Source organism: Chionomys nivalis, chromosome X, assembly GCF_950005125.1.
Source record: "Chionomys nivalis chromosome X, mChiNiv1.1, whole genome shotgun sequence".
Lineage (NCBI taxonomy): Eukaryota > Metazoa > Chordata > Mammalia > Rodentia > Cricetidae > Chionomys > Chionomys nivalis.
The window spans coordinates 44,990,617-45,017,787 of record NC_080112.1 but is presented as its reverse complement, the minus strand read 5'-3'; the positions used below and the strand labels follow the sequence as shown (position 1 = coordinate 45,017,787).

At 38.8% G+C, this 27,171-nt stretch overlaps 1 protein-coding gene across 1 annotated transcript; it reads right to left on the bottom strand.

Annotated features, from left to right (window-relative positions):
- Nucleotides 1–5,695: 5,695 nt before the first annotated feature.
- LOC130867209 (odorant-binding protein-like) lies at nt 5,696–9,557 on the bottom strand. The gene is made up of 5 exons (XM_057758940.1): nt 9,507–9,557; nt 8,987–9,126; nt 8,014–8,084; nt 6,474–6,584; nt 5,696–5,781 (listed from the first exon to the last, which is right to left on the bottom strand). Exons 1-5 carry the CDS (start codon nt 9,555–9,557, stop codon nt 5,696–5,698), a joined length of 459 nt encoding a protein of 152 aa, XP_057614923.1.
- Nucleotides 9,558–27,171: the final 17,614 nt, after the last annotated feature.

Below are 27,171 nucleotides of genomic sequence, written 5' to 3'. Positions count from 1 at the left end.
GGTGCTTTCCTAGCATGCAAGGTTAGGTATACAATAAGGAATAATGAAGAAAGTCTACAATCTGTTGGCATAGTACCATCCCAAAATAGGGTTTAATGAATAAAAGCAAAATATATCCCATAATTTTTCACTCATATATAATAGTTTAACAAAGAAGCATTTATCCAGGAAATCACTATTTTGTATAATTACTATTTTTCAACTCCTTATTTTATCTACAGGAATTCTTGTTAGAATTGTAATTTGTATTTTCTTCCCAGGTTGAGGTGGCTGGACACATTGGTACATTTGTGACAGCTGGGAATGTGTTTATTGCAAAGACAAATAATTGTCCTATTACCTGATTCTGTTCCTTAGCAACCCATGCCATACTTATAATTGATAAGATCAAGGTACAGTTTTGTGATATATGGCATTAGTGTGTTTGTTTTCTACATTAAATAATCTTTAGCTCTGGAAAAAAAATCAGTCGCCCTCTTATACACAAAGGATATGGAAGCAGAGAGGGAAATAAGAGAATCATCACCTTTCACGATAGCCACAAAAAGCATAAAATATCTTGGGGTAACTCTAACCAAGGAAGTGAAAGATCTATTTGACAAGAACTTTAAGGCATTGAAGAAAGAAATTGAAGAGGATACCAGAAAATGGAAGGATCTCCCTTGCTCCTGGATTGGGAGGATCAACATAGTAAAAATGGCAATTCTACCAAGGGCAATTTATAGATTCAATGCAATCCCCATTAAAATCCCATCAAAATTCTTCACAGATCTTGAGAGGACAATAATCAACTTTATATGGAGAAACAAAAAACCCAGGATAGCCAAAACAATCTTATATAATAAAGGAACTTCTGGAGGCATTACCATCCCTGACTTCAAACTCTATTACAGAGCTACAGTAATGAAAACAGCGTGGTACTGGCATAAAAACAGAGCAGTCGACCAATGGAATCGTATAGAAGACCCGGATTTTAACCCACAAACCTATGAACAACTAATTTTCGATAAAGGAGCTAAAAGTATACAATGGAAGAAAGAAAGCATCTTCAACAAATGGTGCTGGCACAATTGGATGTCAACCTGTAGAAGAATGAAAATAGACCCATATCTATCACCATGCACAAAACTCAAGTCCAAATGGATCAAAGACCTCAATATCAATCTGAACACACTGAACCTGATAGAAGAGAAAATGGCAAGTACCCTACAACATATGGGCACAGGAGATCGCTTCCTATGTATAACCCCAGCAGCACAGACATTAAGGGCAACATTGAATAAATGGGACCTCCTGAAACTGAGAAGCTTCTGTAAAGCAAAGGACACTGTCATTAAGACAAAAAGGCAGCCTACTGACTGGGAAAAGATCTTCACCAACCCCGCTACAGACAAAGGTCTGATCTCCAAAATATATAAAGAACTCAAGAAACTAGACTTTAAAAGGATAATTAACCCAATTAAAAAATGGGGCACTGAACTGAACAGAGAATTCTCATCAGAAGAAGTTAAAATGGCCAAAAGATACTTAAGGTCATGCTCAACCTCCTTAGCGATCAGAGAAATGCAAATCAAAACAACTTTGAGATATCATCTTACACCTGTCAGAATGGCTAAAATCAAAAACACCAAGGATAGCCTTTGCTGGAGAGGTTGTGGAGAAAGGGGTACCCTCATCCATTGCTGGTGGGACTGCAAACTTGTGCAACCACTTTGGAAATCAGTGTGGCGGTTTCTCAGAAAAATTGGGATCAACCTACCCCTGGACCCAGCAATAGCACTCTTGGGAATATACCCAAGAGATGCCCTAGCATATGACAAAAGCATTTGTCCAACTATGTTCATAGCAGCATTATTTGTAATAGCCAAAACCTGGAAGCAACCTAGATGCCCTTCAATAGAAGAATGGATGAAGAAAGTGTGGAATATATATACATTAGAGTACTACTCTGCGGTAAAAAACAATGACTTCTCGAATTTTGCATGCAAATGGATGGAAATAGAAAATACGATCCTGAGTGAGGTAACCCAGACCCAAAAAGAAGATCATGGGATGTACTCACTCATAATTGGTTTCTAGCCATGGATAGGGGCCACTGAGTCTATAATTTGTGATCCTAAAGAAGCTAAACAAGAGGGTAAACCCAAGGAAAAACATATAGATATCCTCCCAGCTATGGGAAATAAACAAGATTGATGGGCAAAAAATAGGAATCTTGGGGGGTGGGGTGGGATGGGGATGAGGGGAGATGGGGAGAGAAAAGTGTGAAGGAGAGGATGAGGGGAACTGGGGGAATCGGGGTGATTGGGGGTAAAGGAAGGTTGGATGGGGGAGCAGGGAAACTCATACCTTAGTTAAGGGAGCCACCTAAGGGTTGGCAAGAGACTTGAACCTGGAATGGCTACCAGAAGCCCAGGGCAATGTCCCCAGTTAGTTCATTGGGGCACCTGATGATAGGGAACCTGAAATGAACCTATCCTATAATCATACTGATGAATATCTTGCATATCGCCATAGAACCTTCATCTAGCGATGGATGGAGATAGAGACAGAGACCCACACTGGAGCACCGGACTGAGCTCCCAAGGTTATAATGAGGAGCAGAAGGAGAGAGAACATGAACAAGGAAGACAGGACCATGAGGGGTGCACCCAACCACTGAGACAGGGGGGCCTATCTACTGGGAGCTCACCAAGGCCAGCTGGACTGCTACTGAAAAAAACATGGGATAAAACCGGACTCTCTGAATGTATTGGACAATGAGAGCTGACGAGAGGCCAAGGAGAATGGCATAGGAACTTTCATCTGGCGATGGATCGAGAGAGAGACAGAGACCCAATTTGGATCAACCGTCTGAGCTCTTAAGGTCCAAATGAGGAGCAGAAGGAGGGAGAACATGAGCAAGGAAATCAGGACCACGAGGCGTGCACCCACCCACTGTGACAGTGGAACTGATCTATTGGGAGCTCTCCAAGGCCAGCTGGACTGGGACTGAATAAGCATGGGTTGAAACTGGACTCTCTGAACAAGGTGGACAATGAAGGCTGATGAGAAGCCAAGGACAATGGCACTAGGTTTCGATGCTAATACATGAACTGGCTTTGTGGGAGCGTAGCCTGTTTGGATGCTCACCTTCCTGGACCTAGATAGAAGTGGGAGGACCTTGGTCTTCCTGTAGAGCAGGGAATTTGGACTGCTCTTCAGTATCGAGAGGGAGGGGGAGTGGACTAGGGGGAGGAGAAGTGGAGTGGGGATAGGGGGAGGGGAGCGGGGGGAGGGGGCAATATGTGGGAGGAGGGTGAGGGAAATGGGAAACGGGGAGCAGTTGGAAATTTTAAGTAAAAAAGAATAAAAAAAATAATAATAATAACAGTAATAAAAATCAAAAAGTACATAGAAACAAGGCAAAAAGTATACAAAAGCAAAGCACTCCTTTATAACTGGTAGAATGAAAATAGACCCGTATCTATCACCATGCACAATACTCAAGTCCAAATGGATCAAAGACCTCAACATAAGACCAGCCACACTGAACCTTATAGAAGAGTAAATACGAAGTACACTTGACAATGGCAGGAACCGTGCCCTTCCAGATGGACTCCTCAGCACCGAAACATGGACACCTGGTAGTCCAATGACCGGTGGACAAAAGGGCGAATGTGGGGGGTAGGGCGGGGTCGAGTAGAATACAGGAGATCCTGCAGCACAAGCTGAAGGTGCCTGTGCTCCTCTTTGGGGGTCCTTGAGGCCTGCCCGGTAGGCAGGCACTCACCACTCTGAGTGGGTAGCCTTAGTGTAGGAGCAGGAAGCTGTTCCTCAGCACAGGACCTTGCAGACAAGGCAGGCTTGTGGGGGGGGGGGGCGTGTGTAGGAAAGAGAGCCCTGCAGTAGGAGCTGGGGGAGGGGGGTTTGTGCTCTCTTCCTGGACAGTCCGCCCCTGGATAGCACACACTCACCCGTCCAGATGGAACTCCTCAGCATCTTAACAGGGACGCCTGGTAGTTCAATGAGCCAGGGACAAAAGGAAGAAAGTGACAGGCAGGGCAGGGTCCAGTAGAGTACAGGAGATCCTTCAGCCCAAGCTGAAGGTGCCCGCGCTCCCTTGCGGGGGACCTTGAGGCCTGCCCAGTAGGCAGGCATTCACTGCTCTGGGTGGGTAGCCTTAGTGTAGGAGCGGGAAAATTGTTCTTGAGCAGAGGACCTAGCAGACAGCAGGGCAGGCTTGGGGGGTGGGCTGGAGGGCTGCTTCATGTGTAAGACAAGGGGCCCTGCAGCAGGAGCTGGGGGAGGAGGGTTTGTGCTCTCTTTCGGGACAGTCAGCCCCTGGATAGCACACACTCACCAGTTCAGATGGAACTCCTCAGCACCTAAACAGGGATGCCTGGTAGCCCAATGAGCCAGGGACAAAAGGAAGAACGTGGCAGGCAGGGCGGGGTCAAGAAGAGCACAGCAGACCCTGCAGCCCAAGATGAAGGTGTAATATTGCTTCTTGAATCACTTTATTTAATCATTCAAAAAGTAAGATGAGCTCATAGATCATAAAAAGGGAAAGAAAAGGCAAGTCAGGAATTTGGTATGTAGTATTCTGACTTCACAGGAGAGGGGAGAATTCATTTAAAAAGAAATGGTGATTTATATGTGATCCTGTTGCGAAGATGAAGAGAATATGATGCATGATTCCATTCCTCATATATCTTTGCTGGCATGAAAGCAAAAATTAAAACATTATTGAACAGACAGGAAAGATTTGGTCATTGAGAGTTGTGGAAGCAAAGTTAAACATAACAATATATTGAGTACAGAGAAAGGATTTCACACAAATAGTTCCTTTCCTATAAATCACCAATATCTTGTGCTTTGGACTGTATAGGATCACTGTTGGCAGAAAATAATGACATTCTGTGATGCTACATAAAAATTTGTATTGAGAGGTTTCAAGGAATATACTGAAAAGATCAACATGCTTGTACTGTATCTGTGACAAAAAAATATAGTACAAAATTATAAGTAAAGTAAGATTTTTCAAATGACAAGACATATTTTCTTGATGGAATATTCCTCTATATAAAAATATTAGTAATTCTGAATTAGATAAAATCCTTCACATTGTTTTATAAATATTTATAAAAAATCCTATCCTTCATTTCTATCACTGTAAGATTTTCTGCTTTAAAAGACACATAATATCCTGTCTTGATTTTGCCAATTTTGAGTTCATTTTTTCTTTGATCACATATTTTTTATAATTTTTTATGTAATAAGCACAAAGTCATTCAAATATCAAGATGGTTAGGCCTGGATTCTGTTCTACTCACCTACAGAAGGTCCTTATTGAGGACAAGTATCTGTAAAAGAACATAAGTAGCGTAAGGACTGACATAAATGTTCTCATAAGAATATGAGAACAGCTCCCCAAGGATTATTGCTGGAAATAGCAACTGAAAGATAGCATATGACTAGACATAGTCTAAACTCAGGGTCCTTACTGAGTAGATAGATGATAGATAGATAGATAGATAGATAGATAGATAGATAGATAGATAGATGATAGATACATAGATACATAGATACATAGATGATAGATAGATAGATTCGCTATAAATATATATATATATATATGAATACATCGATACACAGAATATATATATGCTATGAGCAAAAAATATTCATTGAGGTTACCTGTAGCCAGAACATTTCAGATGTTTTCTCTTGGAATGTTCTGTTCCTTGGCAAATTCCTCAAGTTTTTCATATTGTTCAGGAGTCAAAGGTTGACTTTTTCCTACATTGCAGGAATAACAATATCACAGACACATTCAGTAGAATTCTGCAGTATTTACATTGCTACCTTCATGTGCCTTCATGATACGCAATGGAAAATCCCAACTGCTCAAAATTCAACTACCCTGGTTGGATCAATAAATTCAATAAAAATTTTCCTCAGATTCCATGGATACATTTAATGAAGTCTATATGGTTGTATGACATCACTTTTCAGGGTTTCATGATGTATCAAAAAAATAAAACAACATTCCTAAAGAATTCATTCATCTCAATCCTATATACTTTCAGAAACATAACACTAGAGAGTCATGAATACCTGTCAATGGAACCTTCACATTTCTGCCGGCTCTATACTCTAGAGTTCATGTTTTAATTTAGTACACACTGGGTCAAATGACACTCAAAAATGTCTGAACTTTGGGAAAATAATATTTGCTTCATTGTTTCTAGTGAGGAAACATGAACATAAACACTTCCAATAGTCTTCCCCTTAGCCTCTAGTATTCAATGACTATACTACTCAAATTAAATTATAATGTAAAAGTTGATCCACACAACAATCAGATTGTTATTTAGTGGACAGGAGTCTAGAAATACCATGATACAGTATTTTGAGTGTGAATTTGACTTAATCTTCAGTTTCAGGGTGATACCTTTGTTACCATTCCAAAAACGCACTACCATTCTTACCAACAACAAAAATCAGGTTTGTTGTCTGGCCAGCTCTATCCACATTCTGACAAACAAAGACTATGTTGTCTGGTGTTGCATGCACAGATTTAAATCTACCATCACCTTCAACTGTAATAATGGAAACATTTCAAAATGAGTGTCACTTAGTTTTCTACTTTGTTTGATGTCACCTGTTGACTAAACATTAATATTGATCCCAACTCTAGCAATCATCTCTGATTCACTATCATATGACACATGTGTGCAAATATATTCCTATAATCATTTATATTACATATCCTATCATAACACAGTAACCAATATTTCCAACTCTTTAAACCTGATAGTGAATCTTAGGTACAGACATATTCCATTTTCTCTGAATTCTTTGCATCAAGACCTGTGGGATCACTCTGTTGGTTATTTCTTCCCCCTATAACCATATCCTAAAAGGCCACATGTCAATTACTGAAAACTGTAAAACTTTGGTGTCACACTATGGTAATATTTGGTGGACAAATTGATACATATGCAAAAAGAGACTAACTGTACTAATTAGAGATATGCATAAAAGTTTTCATCTTACAAGATGATGTATGCAAAAGATGTAAAAATGAACATTTTAATTTTACCAGACCTTCATATTGTGTGTGTCTCTCTCTCTGTGTTTCTTTGTATCTCTCTCTCTCTCTGTGTGTGTATGTGTGCGTGTGTCTGTGTGTGTGTGTGTGTGTGTCTGTGTGTGTGTGTCTACATGTATGAGGTATTTCCACTTACTGACACTGATTCAATGATAAGTATTATTCAAGGGAAAGGGGGATTTTAGGATCTGGTCACTTTATAGCACTGGACTTCTTTAAATAAGCATGTAAACTTGGAAAACAATAGACTTGCCAGAAGAATGTGCCTTCCCTTATTTTAAGGTCAAATGAAAGGTCATCCTGTGTATAATTCAGTTGAATAATATTGCTCTTATCTTAACAATTTTTACAAAATTAGTCAGTCTGAAATTCTTAAACATATTTTCCCTTACTGCTTTTCAAAATTGAAATGTATCATCATATGACCTAAATGTTATGATCTCTACAAAATAAAAGAAAATTAAATTGTAAAATAGCACCATTAATTTAAATTTTCCAAAAATCTGGGATGATAGATAATGCCTGCAATATAAGTAGTAGATAGTCTGAGACATAAAGTTTGTAAAGATTTTTGAGGCCACTGAGACCTATCATTGAGTGGCAGACCTGTTCAAGATACTGTATGAAAGAAAAGACACTGAATATTATATAGAAATAAATTTTCATGCAGGAAACTATTTGGAGATATTGTTAGCATTGCTTACATCTTCAGGTAATAGTGTTCTTCTCCACCTAAACTTCAGATGACCTACAATGTACTCTGACTTTGTAGCATATCTCAACTGGTTGGAAGAATTGATAACTATCCAAGTAACCATGTTCTAGGTTCATGTACCTATGAGTGGTTGTAGTGTCCATGTATGTGTGCACACTCACGATTTTTTGTTCATAGAGAAGCTCCCAGAACCCATACTTACACTGGGTTCTGTATGTGCCATCTTCTTGCCTATAACCAATGATTTTTGTCTCTGAACATTGGCCATTCGCACTAAAAATCAAACAGAGGTATCCTGGTTTATACTTTATATCCTTTAATTCATATTAAAGATCTTCAAGTATTATAAAGAATTTGATGAAGTAATAGAATCTATGAACAGTATACAGAGCTGGAACAGAAGTACCTAAGCTTACCTCAATTCTCCTAATTCTGTTTAGAAAATATTATCCTGTTTGTAAATCCTAAACATGACTTACTTTACTTGTGATAATTTTTCCAAGTGCTATGAAGACTCTGATGGCTTTCTTATCCCAATTTCACTATTCACTGAGTATGGCTTTCAATATGTTAATTCTCTTGTTCTACTCCAGTTATAATATGTATTTTAGGATTATATGCATGTGCTTTAAGTGATTTAATTTGTAATCAAAAACTTACGATTGTAGAAATAGTTCTAGGCTTTCTTAGTTCTTATGGCATTATACACTTTTACAATGAACATCGTCATCCAAATGTCATAGAGTGTCTTTGAAACTAGAGCACCAAAAAAAATAATTTGCAATAGAGTTATCTGACCTTTCTGTGGAAGACTTTTTATGACAGCATTGACTTTATAATATAGTATGTGTGATTTTGAATCAAATGTTCACATATACCTTTCAAATTACTAGAAATGAAATCCTTATAGTCAGCTGCAGCTAATAATTGAGCACTAAATTCAACCACTGGACTCCAACCAAAGGATTTCTAAGGAAACACTCATGGAATTGGAGATAATATCTAACTTTTGTGTGATGTCTAGAACTAAACCATCATAGAATAACATAATCACATTGATGATGAGTACTTCAATTTCATGACCAAAAACAGAACATGCCACTGTAAGTTTAACAACATAAAATTAGAAAAATGGAAATATTCCCTTCAGTTTAGATGGTTGACCATTGGATTACTTGACGTAAAATGTGACTTCCAATTTGTTACATTCCTCACTACAAGTAAGTTCACGAATGTAGAGCCTCAGAGGTCCTTCTTCTTCTATCTTGTCCACGTTGTCAGCAGCGATGGCAATGGTATCCCACTTTCCTTCAATCTAAAGAAAACAGCAAAGACCATTGATCTCAATCATTGGAAATGCATAAGCTAACTAGAAATATAAATCTATAATATTTTGTTTATAACTTCAAGATTATGTTTCTACAAATGTAGAATAACACAGTGCAATATGATGACTTAATTAACATAGCACATTGAACCAGAACTTTGAGCTGCTGATGTTTTGCCCTCTTAACATCTGCATATTCATTCCATTGTTATCTTATTTCCTTTCTTTCATCCTAGAGAATCAGATTAAAAAGTATAACTGAGTGAAAGTCAGAAAGGTTATTTCATGAATATGTACTAACTGGACAAAACATCACATCCCCAGAAATTGAAGAACATTAAGCCTATGCATAGACCAAATGAATTTACCTCAGCATGAGCCAGGCCAAATGCCAAAGTCAGCAGCAGAAAATTTACCATGGCGGTGCCTGACTTTGGTCTTCTGCAGTAGCTCAAAATATTGGTTGTAAAGGAACTGAACTGACAAAGCATTTATACATTTAGTTAGAGGGAGTTTCATGGAATCAACCAATGGTTTTGCACCACAACAGCCTGCATCTGTCCAGTATGTTCACTTCACCCTGCTGAACTACATATGATCTCATATTCCTAAACTAATAAGATTAGGTTAAAGGTCAGGTTCTGTTGGGATGATTAATTGAGCATTTCTGTCAGAAAGAACTATTCTTGTTAGAACATTTAAGTAATTGTTTTGCCTCCAGAACTATACTGGTGGGTAAAGGTAACAATGCATGTTCACATGTCATATATGATTCATTTAAAACCATGGCATGTGCTTTAAAACACATTCTGAGTCTAAACATAATACTGTGTAGTTAAATGAATTTTATAGTGTGGCCTGGGCTATATGAGCCAAAGCAACCACATTGTTAGAAGATAAAATGTTAAAACTAGAGAAGGATCTTCTATAAGGTTGTTGATATGTCCTGTGCTACCTTTAAGTCCTCCCATATATTGATTACTTTATTCTTCCTGTATACTGAATTCAAAGACTCTGACACAAAGTTACAAGAGATACTACCAAAGCTTAACTGTATGAATAATAGAAAACTGCTGCTAGATGTCCACTGGCAATAAATACAGGTATCATTAATCAGAAGAAACCAAATCAAGTGAAACAATCTATAAAATATAATGATGTTCAAAAAAATTGTATAATGTGCAAATGGATTCTACATTCAAGCTGAAAATATGTTTACATTTCCTAAAGGACACTCCCTGCCTAGTAGATTTTTTTACACATCAATGTTGCGGGAGGTCCTTCCGCTCCTCCAGCCAATAGCCGCCAAGATACCAGCCCATTGGGGCGTGGTATCTTTCCCTTTAAAAAAAGCGGCCACTTCCCTCCTCTCTCTCTTTACTTCCTGCTCCGGTTCCGGCGACTAGACTTCTTCCCAATTGCGTGCGCAGAGGGCTGTTGTCTGGGACCGTGATCTGTAAGTTTATTCCCCTTTAAATAAATACCACCCTATTAATCACAATTCCAAACTGGTGTGGGATTGTTTATGACTTGCGCCTTCATCTGGCACCCAACGTTTGGTTTTAGGACCCCTCCTTCCCCCGCTCGGCTGCCGACCGCCAGTTCAGCCGCGGCCTGTGCCTTGCGGCCTGTGCCTTGTGCGTGGAGCCAGCAGTTTAACATAAATCATCACGCAGTGGCTTTTCTTGCTACAGTTCTTTATATTTTCCCTTTAGACACCTCAGATTGACTTCAAGTCCCCACGCAGCCTATGGTTTGCCTCGCTACGTGGATTTAAATTCCACAGGCCCGCGTAGTCTCTGCCCACATGGTTTGCTCTTTTCTGAATCGTTTTCAAATCTCCCTTGCAAGCACAGCTCTTAAGCGGAGCGAACCAGAGCACGCGGTTACCGGTTGTGGAAAGCTGCAACCCCTTGGGACCACTCTGTCACGTGGAGGCATACACAGCTTCCGGGTTACTCTTCTCTACCCCTGGATTCTGGGTTTATGGTTCCGTGTACGGAATTGATTTAATTACATTTACTTTGTTGAGCAACTTGCATTTCCCAGTTTTTAACAAATACTAGGCGGACACTGAAACAGGACCCCGTTTTCGTCGCGACTTGGGAACAGCGCCACCTGCTGGATAATAGGTAATATGGCAGTTTTCGTTTCCAACATGAATTTTACTATTTTGACTACCAAAACAATGGTTTTTTTCATGCAAGGTTTATACGACTATGGAGATAACTTAATTTACTGGTTACTAGGTTTCAGTATTCTTTTGAATATTCTATTATTTAGGAAAATTATGGCACTCCTAAGAACCATGCAATCTTTACCAGAAACTAATACAGGTCAGGAGATTCAGGATTCAAAAGCTTTGAAATCACAGGTGCAGAATGGGGACCAAAAAAAATGATACCTCAGTGAAATCACTAGAAACACATGTAGCTCAGGAGATTCAGGATTTAAGAGAGACAATGATAAAAAGACTTGAAATGATTGAAGAAATTATTGGAGCTGGTGAACAGAGTAAGAAGGCACAAGGACAGGATACAATGCCACCACCAGCTATTAGATCTGGCTTACCCAGGGTTTTAGCGACATACCCTGTAATTCATTCTGATAAAGCGTCAACTTCTAAAGGCTCAAAGGGAGTCAGAGAAGCTAGATGGATGCCAATAGCAATGAATGATCTAAAAGAAATTAAGCAAGCTATAGTTACCTTTGGCTTGCACTCTGCATATGTTAAGGAAATGATAAGGACTTGGGCTTCTAATGCTAGAGCTACCCCCCACGATTTCCATCAGTTAGTGTCTGCAGTTTTAGATAATGGACCTTCCTTGATGTTTGGAATCTATTTCAGAGAAGAATCCAAACATATGGAACAGCAAGGAAGAGCAAAAGGTGTGGAGGTTTCCCAAGATCAAATTCTTGGTGTAGGAGAATATGCTGACCCACAGGTCCAAGCTCTTTATGATGATGAAGTACTGTGTTTATGTCACCAAGCAGCCTTAAATGCTTGGAATAGGCTACAAGATCCAGCAAAAAGGGTTGAATCATATACCAGAATTAGGCAGGGACAGAGAGAACCCTTTATTGACTTTTTGCAAAGATTAATTAAGGCTCTGGACATAGGGGTAACAGACCCAGAAGCTAGACGACTACTTCTTGAATCTCTAGCTTTTGAGAATGCAAACATAGAATGCAAAAAGATAATTGGGCCTTTAAAGTTTAGATCAGCACCTATGGATGAATGGATTCAGCATACAATGAATGTTGAGACATTTAGCTATAATGATGAATCTTGGGTAGGAGAAGCGATTTCCAAAGCAATGAGGAGACATCAAACTGCCAGGTGTTTTAATTGTGGTAAATTAGGACATCTGAAAAGGGATTGCAGGCAAAGGATTTCTAGGAATAATATCCCTTCTGGGAATGACAAAAATAGGAGACCTCGGCCTTCAGGTATATGTAGGAGATGTGGTAAAGGCCGACACTGGTCCAACGAATGCAGGTCAACAACAGACAGACAAGGCAACCCGATACAGTCGGGAAACTCCTTGAGGGGCCTCTCGCAGGCCCCCAAGCCAACAGTGGCCCAGTCATTCCCAGTCACAGTAGAGAACGTGCCTCACCAACAAAATTAAAAGCTCCAATTTCTGCTGTAAAAAATATTACTGGTCTAAATGATGAATTACGCATGGAGGATGAGTCAAAAAACCCAGTAGGACAGAGTAAACGTATATTTTGGCAGACTTCTATTAATGATCAAAGACCAAAGCTAAGAGTCTGTATAAATGGCACTTTTATTGAAGGCTTATTGGACACAGGTGCGGATGTAAGTATCATTACTCCAGAATCTTGGCATCCGAATTGGCCTCTTCAAGAGGTAGATGTTCAGTTCCTGGGAATTGGAACCCTATCTCGTGTAAAACAAAGCACAAGATGGGTTGAATGCATAGGGCCTGAAGGGCAAATAGGAAGACTAAGGCCATATATTGCCAATATCGCAATAAATTTATGGGGCCGCGACCTGCTACAGCAATGGAATACCCAGATTAACATTCCTGTAGTTCCAGGAACTCATAATTCTGGGAAGGACATGATGAGATATTATGGGAAAAGGTCACCAGCCATTCAGGCTGTACAAGAACATACAGCAAATACCAAACCTTTAGAGGTACCAACAGCCCTACCTTTAAAATGGCTAACTGAGAAGCCAATATGGATCAAACAGTGGCCTCTAGATGAAGATAAATTACAGGCATTGGAACAGCTGGTGCAAGAGCAACTAGATGCTCACCATATTGAAGAATCAACCAGCCCTTGGAATTCTCCTGTGTTTGTTGTAAAAAAGAAATCCGGTAAATGGAGAATGGTGACAGATTTAAGAGCTGTCAACAAGGTAATTCAACCTATGGGCTCACTACAATCTGGAATTCCTTTGCCTTCTCTATTACCAAAAGGATGGCCTCTTATAGTTATTGATTTGAAAGATTGTTTTTTCACCATACCGTTACAAGAAAAGGATAGAGAAAAATTTGCCTTCACAGTGCCTACTTATAATAATTCTCAGCCTAATAGGAGATATCAATGGACTGTCCTCCCACAGGGTATGCTCAATAGTCCTACATTGTGCCAATATTTTGTAAGTAAGCCATTGGAAATAATTCGTAAACAATTCCCCAAGTCCATAATTTACCATTACATGGATGACATCTTGTTATCTGATTCAAATAAAGATACTTTAGAAAGGATGTTTGAAGAAGTAAAGAAAGTCTTGCCTAGGTGGGGATTACAAATTGCTCCTGAAAAGATTCAAAGAGGAAATTCTATTAATTACCTAGGTTACAGAATAGGGTTAGAGAAAATTAAAACGCAAAAGGCACAAATTAGGCGAGACCGGTTAAAGACTCTTAATGATTTCCAAAGATTGTTAGGAGACATTTCCAGTCTACGACCAGCTGTTGGGATAACACCTGATCTAATAGTTCATTTAAACAAAACCTTAGATGGTGATAAAGATTTGAATAGTCCAAGAAAACTGACAGCTGAAGCAGAAAAGGAACTGACAATGATTGAGGAAAAATTACAGGAGGCACATGTGGATAGGGTGAACCCAAATCTTAGCTGCATCCTAGTCATATTGCCTTCCAGAATTTCTCCTACAGGGATTCTAATGCAGAGGGAAGATATTATTTTAGAGTGGATATTTATACCTAATAAACCAAGTAAAAAATTAAAAACTTATGTGGAAAAAGTCTCTGAATTAATTATAAAGGGTAAACTGAGACTTCGTCAACTAGCAGGTATAGACCCAGCAGAAATTATAGTGCCTTTTACTACTGAAGAAATAAAAAAGTTATGGGAAGACAATGAACCATGGCAAAGAGCTTGTGCTAATTTTTGGGAGAAATTAATAGCAACTATCCCAAAAGTGGTAGACTTAACCTCATAAAGAGAACTTCTTGGATTCTTCCTAGAATTGTACGTGATGCTCCAATAACTGGAGCCCGTACATTCTATACTGATGCAAATAAATCAGGGAAAGCAGGTTATAAGTCAGATGAATTGAGTAAGGTGGAACAAAGCCCTTATAATTCTGTCCAGAAGGCAGAATTATATGCCATTCTTATGGTGCTAAGGGATTTTAAAGAACCTCTTAATATAGTTACAGATTCACAATATGCAGAAAGAGTTATCTTGCATATTGAAACTGCTGAATTTATACCAGATGACACAGAGTTGACTTCATTGTTTATCCAGGTACAAGACATAATCAGGAACAGGCTTTGTCCGATGTATATAACGCACATCCGGTCCCATACAGGTCTGCCTGGTCCTCTAGCACAAGGCAACGCTGAGATTGATCAATTATTGATTGGAAGCGTGTTGCAGGCCTCAGAATTTCATAAGAAGCATCATGTCAATAGTAAAGGCCTAAAGAAAGAATTTTCCATTACATGGCAACAAGCTAAGGACATTATAAAGAGATGTCCTACTTGTTCCTTCTATAATCAAACACCGTTGCCTGCAGGGAGTAACCCAAAGGGTACTAAGAGAAATGAAATCTGGCAGATGGATGTGTTCCACTTTATGGAATTTGGTAAATTAAAATATGTACACCACACCATAGACACGTATTCAGGTTTTCAATGGGCTACTGCCCTGAGCTCAGAAAAGGCTGATTCAGTAATCACACATCTATTGGAAGTTATGGCCATCATGGGAATACCTGCACAAATAAAGACAGACAATGGTCCAGCATATGTATCTAAGAAAATGAAACACTTTTTTGCTTATTATAATATAAAACACATTACAGGTATACCACATAATCCCACAGGTCAGGCAGTTATAGAAAGATCAAATCGTACTATAAAGGATATGCTGAACAAACAGAAAGGGACCGAAAATACCCCCAGAAATAGATTACATAATGCTTTATTGACCCTGAATTTTCTTAACGCTAATGAGAAAGGAACGACAGCAGTAGAAAGACATTGGATAATGGAAAAGTCTGCCGAACTAAATCAACCAATTTATTTCAAAGATGTGCTGACCTCTCAATGGAAGCCAGGAGATGTGCTACGTTGGGGAAGGGGTTTTGCTCTTGTTTCCACAGGAGAAGAAAAATTGTGGATACCATCAAAATTAATAAAGGTTCGATTTGAAGAGGAGAAACCTCTTGGAAAGGAGAAATGACAACTCATCCACAATGATGATATTCCTACAGGTGGTAAGAAAAACATATAGAATGGGGGCAGGGTTCTGTTCTTATCTCCACAGGAAAACACTCATCTTTGAAAAATTCAAGGGATCCTGGATGTTTGGATACTGACAGATGGAAAAATACTTGCCCAATAGGAACTATCAAGAAAACTGAATAAGTTGTGTAAGTAAAATATACTAAACCATATTTCTAAATTTATAGAGCTGGTTTTGAAGTTGGACTCTGGCTCAGTCCCTCTCCAATTCCAAGCCTGTTAGTAAGAGAAAAACCCAGAGTTTCTGGAGTTTCTGTCTCATGTCAAGAGCCATGATAGGGGACAGAAAGAAATATGAGTTTAGAAAACATCTTTGCTTTTCTTCATATCTATCATACTTTTCATTGAATATATCTATCATTCCTTTCATTGAATATATATATATATATATATATATATATATATATATACGTGTGTGTGTGTGTATGTATATGTCTATATGATTAATGTTTAAGTTTTTCACAATGAACAATGAGTTTTTCCTGAAGTGACATTTAAAGTTTCCAGGAAGAAGATGGGGCCCCATAACAACGACTCCACCTGGTTGATATGATGTCATGATACTGATAGCGCTACTACAAGACCTGTTTTGGGTACCAGCTGCACAAGACGATCCCAACTTGGTTAGCTGAAATGGTGCACATCTTATACAACATTCTGGCCAGACCTGCACAAAATACTCAGAGACTATTTGCAATTTTAAAAGACATCGATCTTGAAATTTAACCATCATTTTACTTTCACAGGATAACCCAGAAAGAACGTCGCCCCCATGACAGCTGGAAGTAACTCTAGAAGACGACGTCCCCTCTCCCAGTAAAGTTTGCCCTTGGGTTTAGGGACATCATTTAGGGGATTATAAATTGGTATATGGTTGAGGGTTGGGGAAGGAATTTTATAATAAGCTCGGGGATCATTTAAAAAAAAAAGAGGGATAATAGATTGGTACTTGTTGGTACTTGTGAGTTATTGTTTTGAGACAAATGTATTGGTATCGATTCTTATATATTGATACAAAGTGAAATTATATTGACTATTGTATGCATGTATGTTTCTACCTCTGTTTAAAAACAATTTTTATGTATTGACATATATTGTATTGATATATATTGTATATATTTACCATATTGCAGTGTACATTTCTACCTCTGATTAAGATACTTACATATTGCTTGTGTATTGATATACATTTACCATACTGCAATGTATATTTGTACATTGTTTATATTTGGAGGTCATTGTCCTCATTTGTTTCACAGTTGTTTATTGTCTTAGTCTTTAAGTTAGATAGGTATTGAGAATTATATAGATCAATAGTATTCTAAGTTTGTCATTTATAATTAGACTAATCAGGTTCTTTAGATACATAGAGATTATACTCAGTATAGATAGATAATCTTCAACCTCTTCAAAGAGCTGTAGAAAATGGCCTTTAATCTAACTCAGAGTTTTGTGGTAGTGAGACACAATTGCTCCTGGCAACACCGCTCTATTCCCGAGAGAATGTTGAGCACCAAAGACACTCCACCTGGAGCCTTTCTTCTTGGCTGAACTGGCCTTTGGGTAAAGAAATGCCCATACCTCAACCACTGACAGAAATACAGAGTATCTGTGAATGGAAAAAACAGGACTGTCATATCCTGCCAAGACAGGGTAAGATAGTTTTGACAAGTTTCTTGCCTTTGAAAATGGTGTGTCAGTTATGTTAGGCCTTAGCCAAAGTTGGTTGCTTCAACGCTGCAAACGTGACCTTGGGTGATTGCCCAGGTAGCTAGTTGTCTCTGTGATTTGTTGCATGTTTTAGAAGTTGTTTGATTGCACTTCCTAATTACTCAGGTAACATTATTTCCCTTCTCAGATCTTCGATGGGGTTGAAGACTATATAAATGTAGTTACTTTCGACTCATAACTTAGCCAAGCTATTTATTATATAAGACCTAAGCTAGTTAGAATAGGATATTTGTACTTATTGTATATAATTTCATAGTAGGTTTAGAACTCTCTTACTTAAATAAAAGGGGGAGGTGTTGCGGGAGTTCCTTCTGCTCCTCCAGCCAATAGCCGCCAAGATACCAGCCCATTGGGGCGTGGTATCTTTCCCTTTAAAAAAAGCAGCCACTTCCCTCCTCTCTCTCTTTACTTCCTGCTCCGGTTCCGGCGACTAGACTTCTTCCCAATTGCGTGCGCAGAGGGCTGTTGTCTGGGACCGTGATCTGTAAGTTTATTCCCCTTTAAATAAATACCACCCTATTAATCACAATTCCAAACTGGTGTGGGATTGTTTATGACTTGCGCCTTCACATCAAAACCAAGGTCTGTTGCTTAACCATAGGATCTTGTCATCCATTTCTAGGAACAACCAAGAATAACAGGACTCCACAGTGCTTGTTTATCCTCTGGGACTTCCCTCTCTGACACATGGAATAGCCTACAGTTAGTATTGTGGTGTTTTTGGTTGACAACCATGATTACTAACTACACCATTATAATTAGTCAACCATTAATGACACTTTCTTTAAATTATATCTTATTATTATCTCTCTTTTCATTTTGGGAATATAGCATAATTGCATCATTTTCCACTTTCTTTTCTTCCCTCACTCTAAACCCTCCAATAAGCACCCCTTCATCTCTTTCAATATTGTGGGCTCTTTTTTACTGAATGTTGTTACACTCTAAGGTAGCAAGTGAGTCCTGAAATTTATCTGAAGATTTGGAGCTTGGAGTAACAGAAGAGACCTAACATGTGTAGGGATAAGCCCCACCCATTAGGGGGCGTGTTCACCTCGGGCTAATGTTTATTGATAAATCTGCCTGGCGTGATCCCAGCAGCCCCTTCTTCTGCTTTCCTGTTCCCTGCAGAAACATGTGGTCCTGTAAGTCTATTTCCCCATTAAAGCTGTATATATTTTTACAATCTGTCTGCATTCATTTATGCAGTTACATTTTGGTGTCCAACGTCAGGCTATTTTGCCCCTGCCCCGGAACAGGGGGGCACAAGCTTGATCTTTCCCAGCCTTTGCAAGCAAGTTAGCTACTGGAGCACAGGAAGCGCGATTGGGCTCCAGCGAGCATAGCCCACTAGCTTTCACAGCATGCTCCCGGCTCGCTTTCCCTTCCTCCACTCCAGGCCACAGTACAGTCACAGAGCAGCAATCCCCACTTGGTCCCATATGCCTAGCCTGCAGGCCCTGCCCCGTCGGTCAGACTTACTCGGGCCAGAGCACATTAACCGCTCCCTGCCTGCCTTGGCTAAGTTTGCAGCGAAACCCCGCTGCCTGAATTAATGGAAGCACCTGCGGTTTTGAAGCAAAAGTCGCCACAGCAGCAGACAAAGAGACCCCTTCCGCGAACAATCTAACTTCACAGGCAGTACAATAATTTTTGTTTTGAGTTAATTGTTTCAGACCGGCTCTGGCTTAGACCATGTGGACTCAGGTGCACTTCTTTCGCCACTACTGGCAGGAAATCGTCATTACACGTAAATAATTTTCTTTTATAAATAAGAAAAATATGTGAAAACTTTACCATTCAAGACTTTAACAGCCTTTTTGATTGTACCATGTGGGAGATTTTACAAGAAGTGTCTGTCAGCCCACAGATATGGATCTTTCTGGGATTCGTAGTTTTCCTTGGTACTATAAGGTTTGATAATAGAAATATGATAAAGTCTTTATGAGACTGAGGTTGAACGCTTAAAAACAATCCTCTCAAGAATCAGTTTGAAGTTCTCCAGGCAGAGAACAGATCTTTGTTTAACACAACTCGACAAACTGAACAAAATTTAGAAAAGGTACAGGTTGATGTTAAGGAGAAATTCATTACTATGGAAGTGGGAACAGCTGATTTGGATCATAAGCTTCAGTCCCTTTCAGTAGGAACTGAAACATTAACTGAGAGAATCAAAACTGCTGAATGTGACAATCAGATTTTGTCTAAAGATTATAACAAATTGGCAGAAAGATTGTCAATACAAGAAGGTACAGTTTATACTATAAAAATTATGTCCAAAGATGAGATGTTATGTCTAATGGACAAACTTCATACTTTAGAATCCTCAATGAAGGCTTTGGAACATAATTCTGAACAGTAGATTCAGACATTGCAGAAAGCAATGGTGAACAGAATTGAAAAGATTGAGGAATTTCTAAATTCTGATGAAAAAGAGCAAGGGGTAGAACGGCAAATTTTAACTCCATCTGTGGGTAAATCTCTCCGGGACAATTTCCACAAAGCTCTACCTACAGTTCTACCTGCCTTTCCAGTAGTAACAACAGAGAAAGTGGTTGGTTCCAGAAACCCTAGGGTCATCAAGGAAGATACATGGTAACCTGTCTGTATGAATGATCTCAAAGAAATTAAACAGGCTGTAATGACTTTTGGGATGCATGCCTCTTTTGTTAAAGAGATGCTAAAATCTTGGGACACGACAAGTAGAGCAACGCCCTCTGACTGGCTACAGATGAGTTCTGCGGTACTTGAGAGTGGACCACAATTGAAATGGAAATGCTTATTCAGACAAGAGGCTAGACTTTTAGAACAGCAGGAAAGAGCGAAAGGAATTGAGATTTCCCTAGATCAAATTCTAGGAGAGGGGCTCTTTTCCGACCCTCAGGAACAAGCTAATTTGGATGAAAACACACTCTCCATGTGTACTACAACAGCCTTAAGGGCTTGGGACAGGGTGCAAGACCCAAGACAGAGAATGGAATCATTTGTCAGTGTTAAACAGGGTCAGAGAGAACCCTTTACTGACTTTTTACAAAGAATAACTAAAGCTGTACAAATAGGGATATCTGACCCAGAAGCAAGATGTATAATGATCGAGTCTTTGGCTTATGAAAATGCAAATGTGGAATGCAAAAGGATTTTGGGGCCTTTAATGCTTAGATCAGCGCACTTGGAAGAATGGGTCTTGCATACACTGAATGTTGATACATTTGATTATGACACTGAAGCATGGGTAAAGAAGCAATTTCCAATGGTAAAAGGAGACATCAGAATACCAAATGTTTTAATTGTGTCAAAATGGGTCATATGAAAAGGAATTGTAGACAATGGATTTTCAGAAATAATAATAATGCATCTTCTAGAAATAACAGAAATAGGAGGACTCGGCCTTCAGGTTTATGTAGAAGATGTGGAAAAGGCAGTCATTGAACGAATGAATGCAGGTCTACAAGAGATAGACAAGGCAACCTGATATAGACGGGAAACATGAGGGGTGGCCCTCACAGGTCCCCATGGCAAACATGGTTCAGTCATTTCCAGTTTCGGCAGAGAACGTGCCTCGTCAGGAAAATTAGGAAGCCCCATGCCTACTGTTACAAGCAATACTGATCAGAAAGATAAGTTACATGTGTTTTGGCAAACTTTTATAAATGATCAAAGACCTAAACTGAGAGTGTGTGTAAATGGCATTTTTATTACTGGCCTGCTGGACACAGGTGCGGATGTAAGTATCATTACCACAGAATCTTGGCATCCGTATTGGCCTCTTCAGAATGTAACTGTTCAGCGCCTGGGAATTGGAACCCTATCTCGAGTAAGGCAGAGCATGAGATGGGTTGAATGTATAGGACTAGAGGGACAAATAGGAAAATTAAGGCCATATGTAGCCAATATTGCAATGAATTTATGGGGTCGTGACCTATTACAACAATGGAATAACCAAATTAACATTTCTGCTACTTCTATAGCCTATATTTCTGAGAATAACATTAAAAGATATTACAAATGGAGAGCACTGCCCATTCAGGCTGTACAAGAACAAGGAATTGATGTCCCTTCAGAGATCCTTGCCTCTAAAATGGTTGATTGAAAAACCAATATGGACAAATCAATGGCCCTTAGCTGAGGAAAAGTTACATGCTTTAGAACAGCTGGTACAAGAACAATTAGATGCTGGACATATAGAAGAATCTACCAGCCCTTGGAATTCTCCTGTATTTGTGGTAAAGAAAAAATAAGGTAAATGGAGAATGGTGACAGATCTCAGGGCTATCAACAAGGTTATTCAACCTATGGGCCCTCTGCAATCTGGAATTACTTTGACCTCTTTATTGTCAAAAGGATAGCCTCTCATAGTTATTGATTTAAAGGATTGTTTTTTCACTATACCTTTACAAAAAGAAGATAGAGAAAAATTTGCCTTCACAGTGCCTACTTATAATAATTCTCAACCTTCGAGGAGGTATCACTGGGCCATACTCCCCCAGGATATGTTAAATATCCCCTCCCTGTGCCAATATTTTGTGAATCAACCATTGCAAATAATATGCAAGAAATTTCCCAAATTGATAGTATATTATTACATAGACGACATATTGTTATCCGATTCAAACATGGATACCTTGAACAGACTGTTTAAAGAAATAAAGATACTTTTACCTAAATGGGGATTGCAAATTGCTCCTGAAAAGATTCAGAAGTGAGATTCTGTTAATTATTTAGGTTACAAAATAGGTTTGCAAAAAATTAAGACACAAAAGGCACAAATTAGAAGAGATTGCCTACGGACTCCTAATGACTTTCAAAGATTATTAGGAGACATTTCCAGTCTACGACCAGCTATTGGGATAACACCTGATCTAATAATTCATTTGAACAAAACCATGGATGGTGACAAAGATTTAAACAGTCCCAGAGAATTAACAGCTGAAGCAGAAAAGTAACTGACAATGATTGAGGAAAAATTACAACAGGCACATGTGGACAGGGTAAATCCAGAGCTCGATTGTATTCTCGTCATACTACCATCAAAAATTTCTCCTACAGGAATTTTAATGCAGAGAGATGGTATTATCTTGGAATGGATCTTTTTACCACATAAACCAAGTAAGAAACTGAAAACTTATGTGGAAAAAGTCTCTGAGTTATTTATAAAAGACAAGTTGAGACTTCGTCAACTATCAGGCATAGACCCAGCAGAAATTATAGTGCATTTCACTGCTGATGAACTAAAGAAATTATGGGAAGATAATAAAACATGGCAAAGAGCTTGTGCTAATTTTTTGTTAGACATTAATAACAACTATCCAAAAAGCAAGAGGCTTAACTTCATAAAGAGAACTTCTTGGATCCTTCCTCGAATCGTCCATGATGCTCCAATAACTGGAGCCCATACATTCAATACTGATGCAGATAAATCAGGGACGGCAGGTGACAAATCAGAAGACTTGGGTAAGGTGGAACAAAGTCCTTATGATTCTGTCCAGAAGGCAGAATTATATGCCATTCTTATGGTGCTAAGGGATTTTAAAGAACCTATTAATATAGTTACTGATCCACAATATGCAGAAAGAATTATTTTACATATTTAAACTGCTGAATTCATGCCTGATGATCCATAACTAACCTCATTGTTTATCCAGGTACAAGATTTGATTAGGAACAGGCTTTGCCCTATGTACATAACACACATCCGATCCCAAACGGGTCTGCCAGGTCCTCTAGCACAAGGTAATGCAGACATTGTTCAATTATTGATTGGTAGTATGTTACAAGCCTCTGATTTTCATAAAAAACATCATGTTAATAGCAAAAGCCTGAAGAAAGAGTTTTCTATTACATGGCAACAAGCTAAGGAGATTGTAAAGAAATGCCCTACTTCCTCTGTCTATAACCAAACGCCACTGCCAACAGGGGCTAATCCAAAGGGCACCCAAAGGAATGAAATCTGGCAGATGGATGTGTTCCACTTTGCAGAATTTGGCAAATTAAAATATGTTCATCACACCATTGACATGTATTCAGGCTTTCAGTGGCAACAGCTTTTAGTTCAGAAAAAGCTGATTCAGTAATCACTCATTTATTAGAAGTCATGGTTATCATGGGTATACCTACACAAATAAAGACAGATAATGGTCCTGCTTATGTCTCTAGGAAAATGAAAAGGTTTTTTGATTATTACAATATCAAGCATGTTACAGGTATACCATACAATCCTACAGGTCAAGCAGTCATAGAAAGATCAAATCTAACTATAAAGGATATGTTGAACAAACAGAAAGGGGTGGAAAACACCCCCAGAAATAGGTTACATAATGCTTTGTTAACCTTGAATTTTCTCAACACTGATGAGAAGGGAACAATGGCTCCAGAAAGACATTGGATAATGGAAAAATCTACTGAACTAAATCAACCATTTTATTTCAAGGATGTGCTGACCTCACAATGGAAGCCAGGAGATGTGCTGCGTTGGGGAAGGGGATTTGCTCTTGTCTCCACAGGTGAGAAAAAATTGTGGATACCATCAAAATTAATAAAGGTTCATTTTGATGAAGAGAAGCCACTTGGAAAAGATAAATAACAATTCAATCACATGGATGGCAATCGTACTGATGGTAAGTAATACAGATAGGTTGGGGGCAGGGTTCTTTTCTTATCTCCACAGGAAAATACCCATCTTCAAAGGATTTAAGGGACCCTAAATATTTAATTACTGATGATTGGAAATGTTCTGTAAGTATTAATTATATATATTTATATATATATATATATGTCTTAAACTTTCTTTGCCTTTCCTCATATCTGTGTCTTTCTTTATATGTCAGTATATGTCCTTGTTGTTAATATTTAAATTTCCCATAACAAGCAACAAATTTTCCTACAATAATCTTTGAAGTTTCCAGGATGAAGATGGGGCCCCACGACATCAACTCAATCTGGTTTTTATGACGTCATGAATTTTTTTTTAAATAAAACGCTAATATTAGGCCTGTTTTTTGGTACCAACTACATGAGACAATTTCAAATGGTGCACATTTTGACAACACTCTGGCCGGACCTTCTCAAAACGCTCAGAGACAAGTTACAATTTTCTTAGGTCAAAGGTTAAATTGGGAATTTTACCATCATTTGCTTTCACAGGACCCCCTAAGAAGAACGTCGCCCTCATGTCAGTTAGAAGCAATCTTAGAGGACGACATCCCCTCTCCCAATAGAGTTTGCTCTCAGGGTTAGGGACATCTTTTAGTGGTTGGTTTAGGGTTGAGGGGATGGGGTGATATTTTATGGAATTAGGAGTATTTTCAAAAGAAAGGGGGGATTAACTGGTTTTAAGGGATGATTGGTATTTGTGAATTACTGTTTTTAGAAAATTGTATTGCTACTGTTTCTTGTATATTGATATATTGAATATTGAATGTGGGTGTTCCTACCTCTATTTTTGTAAAGAATATGCTTATAACTTTGCCTATATTGTATTGATACATCTACCATATTACAACCTACATTTCTACCTCTGATACTATTTATATAATGACATTGTTTACAGTTGAAGATCATTGTCTTCATATATTGCACAGTTGTTTATTCTTTTAGTCTTCAAGTTAGGTCATATTTATTTTTACGTTAATCAAGTCTTTTAGATACATAGAGATTATATTTAGTATAGATAGTATAATCTTCAGCCTCTTCGAAGAGCTGTAGAAAATGGCCTTTACTCTAACCTAAAATTCTGTGCCAATGAGACACAATTACTCCTGGCAATGCCACTCTACTCCCGAGAAAACGTTGAGCAACAAAGACACTCCACTGCGAGCTTGTCTTCTTGGCAGAACTGGCCTTGGGTTAAGAAAAGACCATACCTCAACTTCTGACAAAGATACAGAATATCCCTAAGTGGATGAAACAGATTGTCTTATCCTGCCAAGACAGGGTAGGATAGTTCTAAGAAAGTTCCTTGCCTTTTATAATGATATGTCAGTTATGTTAGGCCTTAGCTAAAGTTAATTGACTCAACATTGCAAACGAGACTTTGTGTGATTGCCCAGGTAGTCAGTTGTCTCTGTCAATTGTTGCACATTTTGGATATTTGTTAAGTAATATTTATTCCCTTCTCAGATCTTTGACGGAGTTGAAGATTATATAATTGTAGTTACTCTCTACATTATTTAGATTCCTTGAGATAGAATGTTTAGCAAAACTTTTGTTCTCAATATTGTTTGTTATATTTATTATTTGTTATTATTGTATATAGTTGTATTTCGTTTAGTTCTGTCTTATTTAGACAAAAGGGGGAGATGTAGGGATAAGCCCCACCCATTAGGGGGTGTGTTCACCTCGGCTTAATGTTTACTGATAAATCTGCCAGGCGTGATCCCAGCAGCCCCTTCTTCTGCTTTCCTGTTCTCCGTGGGATCCTGTGGTCCTGTAAGTCTATTTTCCCATTAAAGCTGTATAAATTTTTACAATCTGTCAACATTCATTTACACCGTTACAAACATGCAACATTTGTCCTTTTAGATGTGGTTTATCTCATTCAGTAGGATCTTTTATAGTACCTGCCATTTGTCTGCAAATGTCATGATTTCAATTTTCTCTACAATGGAATAGTCTACATGTATCACTATTTCATCATCCATTAGAAAGCTATAGAACATTTAGATGATTTCCATTTTCTACCTGCTGTGAGAAGATGTTGTGTGCATGCATGAGAAAATACCTGTGAAGGAGAATATCAAGTCATTAAGGCATATTACAAGGAGCTGTATAACTGAGTCACATGGTCCATATTTACTTTCAGAAAACTATGTGTTCTCCACACTCTTTCCAGAGTTACTATACAATTTTGCAATACCAACAAAAGATGTCTCTGGTCCTCTTGTTCAATCTCTCTTCCTCTCCCTCTCCACTCCTCTTCCTTGTCCCATGTCCATTGTGACTGAACTCTCACTTTTCTCATAGTTTATGTTTTAAACTTGTCGTGTATTCTGGATATTCAGTCACAGGTAGCATGTTTGCTTACACTAGACATAAACTAGCCATTTCCTGTGGGCTGGAGGTTATGAAGGAGGACATTGTTGAAGGGAGCTGCTGGCTGTGTTCATGCCGCCCCAGCTCCCGGTCGCATGGCTAGCTTATGCCCCAAAATAATGACACACAAACGGTATTCTTTTAAACACTGCTTGGCCCATTTCTATTCATGTGTGTAGCACCCCAAGGTGCGCTTACCGGGAAGATTCTAGCCTACGTCCATCCTGGGTAGGAGCTTCATCGCATCTGCTCTGGAGAGGAGAGCATGGTGGCTGTCTCTGAGAGGAGCTGCCCTGCATCTGAGCTCACTTCCTCTTCCTCCCAGCATTCTATTCTGTCTACTCCACCCACCTATGGGATGGCCTATCAAATGGGCCAAGGCAGTTTGTTTATTGACAAATGACCTTCCTCCATCAGGACATGTCTCATGAGATTACACATTTCATTTCTGAACTATGGGCCAATGATAGGTTGGGGTAGGAAGAACATTGTCCAGCCCTATTCTTTATTCTTGTCAGGTCTT